The sequence below is a fragment of the Anomalospiza imberbis genome, chromosome 9 (genome assembly GCF_031753505.1).
Source record: "Anomalospiza imberbis isolate Cuckoo-Finch-1a 21T00152 chromosome 9, ASM3175350v1, whole genome shotgun sequence".
Classification (NCBI taxonomy): Eukaryota; Metazoa; Chordata; class Aves; order Passeriformes; family Viduidae; genus Anomalospiza; species Anomalospiza imberbis.
The window spans coordinates 10,190,619-10,200,364 of NC_089689.1; the positions used below are offsets into that span (position 1 = coordinate 10,190,619).

General features: G+C 41.3%; 1 protein-coding gene across 1 annotated transcript; it reads right to left on the minus strand.

Annotated features, from left to right (window-relative positions):
- Positions 1 to 2,350: 2,350 nt before the first annotated feature.
- Positions 2,351 to 8,721, minus strand: DDX59 (DEAD-box helicase 59). Its single transcript, XM_068199630.1, has 7 exons — positions 7,898 to 8,721; positions 6,560 to 6,727; positions 5,906 to 5,995; positions 5,275 to 5,526; positions 4,960 to 5,112; positions 4,351 to 4,479; positions 2,351 to 2,667 (listed from the first exon to the last, which is right to left on the minus strand). Exons 1-7 carry the CDS (start codon positions 8,708 to 8,710, stop codon positions 2,404 to 2,406), a joined length of 1,869 nt encoding a protein of 622 aa, XP_068055731.1. The 5' UTR covers positions 8,711 to 8,721; the 3' UTR covers positions 2,351 to 2,403.
- Positions 8,722 to 9,746: the final 1,025 nt, after the last annotated feature.

The window sequence follows — 9,746 nt, forward strand, 5'->3', positions numbered from 1 at the left end:
TAATACTACACTCTTAAGTAGTAGCTTTCAGAGTACTCTCAGACTGTATGCAATTATATCCCCTTACATATGTCATGACCGTACAGTTTTCATTGCTCACAACTTGTGAGGAAAATATTAAAATTTCAGAGCAGTGTATTTATTGCTCAATCCAGTTTGAGACAGGAAATTATTTTACATGACTAGTAAAATACAAACTTTGTGGTTCCCTCTAGCAGTCAGTAAATAGAGAAACACGGATGTGAGCTATGAATGGTGTGTTTTCTGGAAAGTCCATCCTTTCCATGCAGCTTTAACATAACTCTTTTAAGTTCTCCCCTCCTCTTGCCACAGCTATGCCTTATGAATAATCACAAAGTCTGGAGAACAGTGAAACTCCCCAATAGAGGCTCAATCGTTCTAAAATACGGAACGAGGTTCAGCTCGAGAGAAGTGAACTCAGAACGAGAAATACGCACATTCCTCGTTTTTAAAGAACCACAACCACTAACTAGATACGAAACGCAAGCGTTCAAAGCTGGAACAACCAGCATCTCTGTTACCCCTCAGCAAAGCTGCCCTCCCTCCCTAGCCGAGCCCCAGCAGACCCCGCACGGCCACGGGCCCGCTCTCGGGGAGAGGGCGAGGAGGCGGCGGCGGCGGCAGCACCGCCAGGTGCGCCGCCGCCCCCACGACCCACGGCTGCCCAGAGCACGGGCCGCGGAGGGGAAGCCGCGCCGGGACGCGGCAGGGTCCGTCCGTCCGTGGGTCCGTCCGTGCGGGCCGGCCCTCACCTGAGCGCGCCCCTCCTCAACCGCCGCCCTGCGCCGCGCTGCGCTCGGGCCGCGGCGCCGCCCCCGCCCCGTTTGAACGCGCCGGGCGCGCCCGATTGGCCCCGCCGGGCTCCGCCCAGGCCCGGCCCGCGCCGCCAGGGCGCGCCCCGGCGGGCCGGGGCCGGGGCCGGGGGCTGAGGCGCAGGGCGGTGACCGAGCGCAGCCCCGGCGGGCCGGGGGCGAGGGCTGAGGCGCGGGGCGGTGACCGAGCGCAGCCCCGGCGGGCCGGGGGCGAGGGCTGAGGCGCGGGGCGGTGACCGAGCGCAGCCCCGGCGGGCCGGGAGCGAGGGCTGAGGCGCGGGGCGGTGACCGAGCGCAGCCCCGGCGGGCCGGGGTCGAGGGCTGAGGCGCGGGGCGGTGACCGAGCGCAGCCGCGGCGCTCCGGGGGCGAGGGCTGAGGCGCAGGGCGGTGACCGAGCGCAGCCCCGGCGGGCCGGGAGCGCTGCGAGCCCGCCCGATCCCAGCCAGCGCCCCCCGATCCCGATCCCGTTCCCGATCCGCACGGCCGGCCTCACACGGGGTACTGCGCTTACACCTCACTGCCGTGTATAGCCAAAGCACCAGTGAAAAGGGCAGGAAAAAATGGCTGCGAAAGGAATTAAAGGAACACACGATGGCTGTGACACTTAGGTAACGCTGGCACTCCAACAGCACCGGGGAAGAAATAAAAACAGGGTGTTGGAATCGATGGCTATCTACACCCATTAAAGACGCACTGATAATAAGATATATTATATGAAACCATTTAAACCCAGTAACAATGAGAAAGCTTGCTACAAGATAACTGAACCAGGTTGCTGATACAATTTTACCTTTACACAACATGTACTTGCACTTAGCTCCTGGGCAAACGTGTTGTAGAAATGTTGTTTGATTTCATGATTGTTGAACACAATTCGTGGGATTTTGGTACAGCAGGGACGCCCATGCATCTAAACACATCAGTGCCTAAACTGGTGTGCACAGGAGAGTTACACAAAAACATTTTATAGGCAGGAGTGGATTATTTCAAATGAGACAGAAAACTCAATGAATTCCATCTCTAAAGAAGACATCATTTTGATTAAATAAAATCATAATTATAGGTTTTATCTTATTTCTCTTCCGTGAAGTTACACTAATAACAAACTATTTCTGGTATTGCAAAGTCCTTCAGCAGAACTTCCAGCTGGTACACAGGCACTAATAGAGAAACTAAATTTTCTGTATTGTTAACAAACAAAACTTGCATGTATGTTCTTGGAAAACCCCAAGAGAGCATACTGAGCACTTGGAGAAACATTCCCAGTGGAAGATTTTACTTAAGATAACAGGAACAGATTTGCAGAGGCTAATCTGCCACTAATGTATTTTTTCTTGCCAACAAGACCAAGAACTCCTGGCTTTGAAAAAGGGTTCCAGAGTACTTTTACTAGTACTACAGCAATTCAAGCACACAATAGCCTGTATTTCAAAATAAAGATGAGGTAAAAAGAAGACTTCTTAAAAAACAGTACAAATTTCTTTTAAAAATGCAATATACAAGGCAGCATTTCATATTTATTTTTAATCATACCTTTATTGTAATTACATAACTATAAATATGCCTTTATTACCTCTGAGAATTATTTTTGTTGTGCTTTTTAATAATGTCCATAATATTATCTCCTGTTACAAGGCTATTATGTAACTGCTTAAGTCTCTGTTGTTCCCTTCTCTTCTGGTCATGCAGATACGGCGAATTAAGCAGCTGTGGGGGAAGAATGGTGCCTGTGGGTTTCACTCTCTTCACAACATCCCAAAAGAGCTTCTTGCTGTTGTTATTGATAAAAGTAATTGCAGTTCCACTGTGACCCAATCTCCCTGCTCTTCCAACCTGAAAAAGCATCAATTCATTTTAAGTTAGCAATATTAAATGGAAGTCCTTCAAATAGTCTGAGAAGTTTATTTTTTTGTTACAAAACAGCAAGTAAATCTATGTGACAGGACCAAATCTCTCTCAACCTTTTAGCACAAAGGTACTTACAATAAACTTCCTGAATTCACAATATGTAGATCTGACGCTGTAGCTGAAATGCATTTAAAATTATTACTTGTTTAGGGACATACTAGAAGTCTGATATTGATACTGAGATATAAGGCAAAGGCTTACAGTAAATCTGATCCAAACAAAAGGTTTTTAAAAATACCATAGAGATGCCAAATACTTATACTTCCTATGAAGCACAATATGTGCCAGCATGGCCACAAATACACCCTTTACTTTCAATGTCCTAGGAACTTTAAATGACATACCACTATCAAAATGCTTGAACAAATTAGAAAAGAATCTACAAAGACTCCCTATTTAGGAAGAGCTAACCTGTTAATATTGGTATAGTATTGATGCTAGGAAAGACCATTTTTATTTACTTATACATGCTTGAAGCTTTAGCAGAAAGATCATTAAAAACAAGAGGGGAATTCTGCAGTTAATAGCACAGGCTACTTGAGGAGTTCATGACAGTGGGTAACTTTCAGAGGTCCTCCTCCTCTGTTCAGAACCAGGTTTACTTCAAAGTCAGATCAGTTCCCTCAAGGCCTCGTTTCAAGTGTCTGAAGCACAAAGGTCCCATCACTGCCTGACTCCCCTTGCTGTGAAAGCCTTTCTCCCTGCTATGAGGCCACAATTTCCCTTGCAGAAAGTTACAACTGCTGGCTCTTGTCCTTTCCCCGGGCATCTTCAAGGAGAGTCTGGCTCTGTCTCCTCTGTCATCACCCGAATGGAAGACAGCAATTAAGTCTCTAGTGCAGCCCAAACAAGCCCAGTTGCCTCAGCCTGTCCTGAAGTGTCACGTGTGCCAGCCCCCTGAGTTCACCTGGACTCCCTCCAGTTTGCTGCCTTTTCCCATAGCTGATGTTCTCAGAACTGCACACAGTAGCTTTGTGTCTTCCTCATGCCACAAAGAAGGCAAGAATGAGTTCTCTTGACGTGCCAGCTAAACTGGGGCTGGGGACTGCGCAAATAAACGCACACACACGTGAAACTCACAGATCATCTTTTCTAAAGCAGCAAATCCACAGGAAAAAATATCAGAGGAGATGCTTGACTAGAAAGAGGGGAAGAAATCAAGTTCATGACTGCTTTCCTGACTATTAATGCATATCCCACACTGCAGATGAGCTGCACCTGCAAGAGGGGCATTTGGCCCTTCTTCACACAATAAAAAAAGGTAAACTTTGTTTTCTATAGACATAAAATTATATAAGAGTACAAAACAGGAAGAAGTACACTGCAAAAGTAAGTGATTTAAAGACACTCTTCTAGGTTTTAGTAACTTATATAGGAGATAATAGGAACAGTATCAACAAATTTATTGATAATAGGAACAGTATCAAACAGATTTGAGTAATTTACATACGAGAATTACTGAAGATATATCCAGCACCATTTTTTCCTTTCCTATAAAAATAATTCTGAAGAGGAAAATTATCTTTCTTTTGTTTACATTTAAATTTCCACAGGTGGATGTCATATTTCCATATACTTTTCAAATAAAGCACTAGCAATTTTTTTTACCTGGTGCACATATTCATCCATACTTGAAGGCATATCAAAATTCACCACCAGTTTGACATTGACAAGGTCAAGCCCTCGTCCAAGGACTCCAGTACTAACTATAACTTCATACTTCTCTTGAAGTAATCCCTGGCAAGGAAGAACAACCCAAAATTAATTCTTCTTTCCTTATTTGTATTTTGAACCTCTTCAAGCATGGGTTAACATCTAGTTATTTGGTATAAGAACACACCCAGTGGGATTATTCTATTGTAGAAGAGAATGGCTCCCTGAATTCTTGATTTAAACAGGAATATAATTCAGAAAGATAACCAAAGAGAGATCAAACCTACAATTTAATTGCAAAGATTATCAGTTACAGTTAAATTCTTATTTAAATTCCCATTTCAAATAATCTGAGAAACAGTCTCTGTATTTATCTACATTTAAAATAGGATTATTATCTACAGTTTTGCTTAGTCCCGTCTCTCTCTCATCTCCCCCGGCAATACCTCAGGTATTACTGCAGAAAAGCAGTCAATTATGACTTCAGTCATTCAAATGAAGCCACATTTAAAAAAAAGGCCATTTGAAATCTATCGAACACCCTGAACTTAAGTAGGTACCAACCTGTAATATGTCTGTTCTTTCCACCTGAGACTTTTCAGAATGCATAGCTGTGCACTGCAATCCTGTAATCTTATGAACAGCATCACTCAACAGATCTGCTCCTAGTTTACAGTCCACAAACACCAACACTGGAGGCTTGAAGAGCTTGTTATCCTGTAAAATTACACAGCTTATTTAAAAAGGGATTACAACCGTTGGCTGGTCATCATCAGCATGGATTCAATTTTCCTGATCATGAGATAAGAACCTGACAGAGATTTGGAAAGACATGAATAATTTTATAAATTGCTCTTATGAGGAAAATATTAAACTTACATTTAGTATTTCAAACAGTTTTTTCTTTTTAGATGGCTCTTCTACCCACAAGATAATTTGCCGAACATTGGAACATGGCAGATTCTTCTCTCCAATTGTTATTCTGACAAAATTGTGCAGAAGCTGATTTGCCAAGTGCTCAATGCCCACTGGAATCGTGGCTGACACCAGTATGGTTTGATGATCATGAGAGATGTCTTCCAAAATATCCAATACTTGCTGCTGGAAACCCAATTTTAGCATGGTGTCCACCTAAATGAAAAATACTACATTTGTACCACATTTTTTCCCATGAACAGCAGGATCCTGAATTTAAATTGACAGAAGAACCATAATGTAACAATCCAAATGCAGGAGTATTTACAGTCCAAAGAAAAGCTAAGTGAGAAAATTAAAAACAAATGGTTCACACTGGTCTAACAGTATTATCCTGTCAGGTACCTAAATATTTACAGCAATAGAACATTTATTGTTTAAACACATTTCAAATTGTGTCAAAAAATAAAACTGTCTCCTAAGAAATATATTCTATTTTTCTAACAAACATTCTTTGTTTAACAAGTGAGATTAGCCACTCACATTTCTCTGCCAGGACCTCTGTATAGGTAATAGAGCTCTGATAAATACTTACTTCATCCACCACCACAATTTTTATGCCATGCAGTTGAACAGAACTTTGCTTTAAAATCTCAAGAAGTCTTCCAGGTGTTGCTATTATCACCTGAAAAAAAAAGAGGGGGGGAGGAAAAAACCCCACAGGAGTAAGAAATTCCATGAAAGGACAGAGGACCACCCTAGAAAAACCATGAAATTTCATCACATACATAACAATGGCAGTAATGAATTAAATTACTTCAATTCAAATAATAAAACTTCTACAAAACTTACAAATTATAAAGCCCTAAGAGGAAATGGACCTTTTAAAACTTTAATGGAGGTATCCAAGTTAAAAGCAACAAAATCTGCATGAGAAACAAACTACTTTTTCCTCTCAATTACAACTCCTTGTGTAAAATATTGGCATATTTAAGTCTTTGAAAGCAGCAATTTCACACATGAAACTTTTTAAAAACAAACAAACAAGAAACCTATTAGATATTTCATCAGAAGTGAAAAAGATTTTTAAAAATTGTGTAACTGTAAAATTTTCAGGAGGTAACAAATGTTTCAGTAGTTTAGACTTAGGAGAAAGCCATCTTTTTGTGTTCATAGGTGTCACCAGTAACATTTTTGTTTTCTGTGAATGTGATGGCAGCGTGCCTCTCCACCCTCAGTCAGAGCTCACCTTCACACTCTGCCTGAGCCGGTGCAGCTGCGGGGGCAGGGGCAAACCTCCCACCAGCAGAACTGTCCTCATGTTGGGTAACCCGGCCATCAGCTCCTTCGCCTGGCTCTCGATCTGAATTGCCAACTCCCTCGTTGGTGCCAAAATAAGGGCAGATGGAGTTTCTGTCTAGAAAGGAGAGAAAAGTCCGATTAATGAGGAAATGCTTTATTATTTAGACAAAAAGCTTTCAAATGTCCCAAAGTAATCTTTTACATTAAAAATGAGAATTATTTTAAGTAAAATAAAATTACTTCTCAATATACACATTAACTTGTACAGTGCCTTGAAGATGAAGAATGGGAAAGATTGTGTACAGATGCGTTTTTCATCAAGACTCCAATTTTGCACATATTACTATAAACATGTATCTGTCTTGCAGACTTTAATGATAATCAGACAGAGGAACTGCTGGAGTGCACACATCTTTGTTACCTACTTCTACATAACGCTTTTGTTCTTAAACTACAGTTTAGGAGTTGCTAGAGTACTTTAAAGAATAAAAGAGTTACTCAAATAATCTGTCAGTTTTTAAATTTGAAAAAATTATACACAATTGTGTGCATATACATTCTGTAAAGGTATCGAAACAGTGCAAAGCATCAGTAGAATCATGTCCAGAATTCTCTAATATATTTTTATGTATCTCTTTTTGAATAACAAAAACAGTTATTAAAACACAATGCAAAAAACAGTTCTGAACTACACACAAACTACAGAATACTATTTGCCATTGCTTCTAATCATATGTTCATGTTCTTACAAAGCAGAAGTTTTCTTAATTCTTTTTCCCACATTCTGAAAGTGGAGACTGCGTAACTACAGGATTTCAGAAGTTTTTTAACCCCAAATTTCTGTAATTATTTGGCAGTCAACCAAATATATTCCAAGAGAAATTACTCTGTGAAGTTATACAAATTCCAACAAATCTCTTTGAGCCATTTGATATATGAAGATACAGGAAGAACTTACAGAGGGCCTGGAATTATTTTCACTTTCTATTTTAAGTCATTTAGGAAGCCTACCACAGAATCTAATTAACTTTCTCAACAAGCAGGAACTGCATAACAGGTAATATTGACACAGTTGCTTCATCTCCTGACCAAAGTGAAAGAACATTCAATATAATTAAAAACAATTAGCACCTCCCCCCTCCAAGAACCAAATGCTTGAACAATCAAAAGTCAAATAAATCACTGAATGTTAATGAAAAACACTGCAATCACATTCTCCATTACATTGGGAAGCCAACAGACAAAGCTGCAAACTGCTTTCTCTAGCTATCTTAAGTTTCATTACCTCTTTCAAAACCTTCATAATAACAGGAAGCAGGAAAGCTGCTGTTTTCCCAGAGCCTGTGTCAGCACTAGCCAGAATATCCCTCCCTAATAGTCCAACAGGGATCATTTGCATTTGGATGGGAGTTGGGACTTCATAGCCAGAATTCTTTAAATTATTGTTTAAAGTTTCAGGAAAACCACAGTGTTCAAACTCTACAATAGGTCTTGGAACTTGCTGGCCCTGGACAGCAATACCCAGCTGGAGTTTAAGATTCTCAACCTGCTCATCTTGCAAACCTAAAATAAAGGAATGATCTTTGTAGAAATAAGGAGTATTAAGCAGGTGAGCTTCTGCTTGAGAATCTGCGGGTTGATCAGATGTTAGCTGCTTTTCCTTTGCTTGAGTTTGTAGAAGGTGTTTGGCTTTACATTCCAAACTACAAACATCTTCATCTGTTTTATCGCAGATGTACTCCCCGTAGCGGCCACACACAACACACACAGGTTCTCCAGGCTCTGCCCAGCGCTGGGATTTGCTGAAGGATTTGATGGGTTCTTCCAAAGAGCCATCATCCTCAGCATTTTGGCTGTCCTTTGCCAATGGTGTATTAGCAACACCAAGGTCTGCAGCTGCAGGCTCTGTGTGCTCTTGTACAATTTCACTGGAATTGGCTGTTGAAGTGGAAGTTTCTGATCCAGCTGACTTACAGTCCTGGAACTCTGTGGTCTGCTCTAGCAAAGATCCTCCAGGAGACAGTTTACTTTTCTTAGCTGTACAGCTTTTGTCCTCATCAGCAGTCCTCTTGACTTTAACAGATCGTGGTAAAAACATGCTTCAGTACACTAGAAAGAAAATGGTTACAGTTGTTAGAAACCACTACTATTGAAAAAGGTACATTTTACTGTTACCACAAAAAAAAAAATCTAGCAAATATTTGCAAACACAGAAACAACTCTCAATCCCTGAAAAGATCTAGAATATGCCTTGTTTAAAAATATCTTAATTGCATAACAGTGCTGAAGCAATCATGAAGAAGAATTTAAAAATAACAGTGGAACAAATATAGAGAATACACTTAATTGTCAGTGTTAGGCCTTTGCAGCTGAGTAAAAACTTCGCTTTTCACTGTGTGGAAATTTATCCATTTCACAAGTCAGTCATATTTAAATCCTTGGAGAGTTTACCTATTTCTAAGATGAAACCACAGATGCAAACATTCTTCTAAGCTATGGAAAAAACCCGACCAACCTAAACCAAATAAAACTATCAGTTTTGGAAAGGATGTCAAATTCAATACAGGATCCATCCGAGATCATTCCTTCTGTTGTTCTTTTTAAAGTCCACTTAAAATTATAAGAGTGCAAACTTTTGAGATTTGTTTTAGAGTTCAGCTTTGCTTGTTCAGTGTCCAGAAACAAGCAAAGACTCACACCATCAATCCGCCAAATCTACGCTGTAACACAAGATATATTAAGTGTTCAAAAGTAACCATCTTTTATATTCTGAAACCTTCAGTATTTGTCTCCAAAAGCATCAGATATGCTCACCAATCGCTTGCTATTACACAATCAGTAAAAAAGTACACAAAACAGGGCAATTTTATTCTGAGTAAACTGTACTGCGCCTACCAGTCTCTACGAACTTCTTCTTACACGAGTTTTTCCAAAATACACCAAGCTATGTCTGCGTGCACAGACACAGGTGCTCGTTAAGCGGGAGCAGTCCCGAGGCCTGCGGCCGGCCCGCAGAGCTCGGCGGGCGGACCGCGGGTGCCGCGGGTCGCCGCTCCGCCGGACCAGAGGGCCAATATCACCATTTAATTTTTCGCGCCTAATGAGAATCTCCCACAACGAACCTCTCTACACTC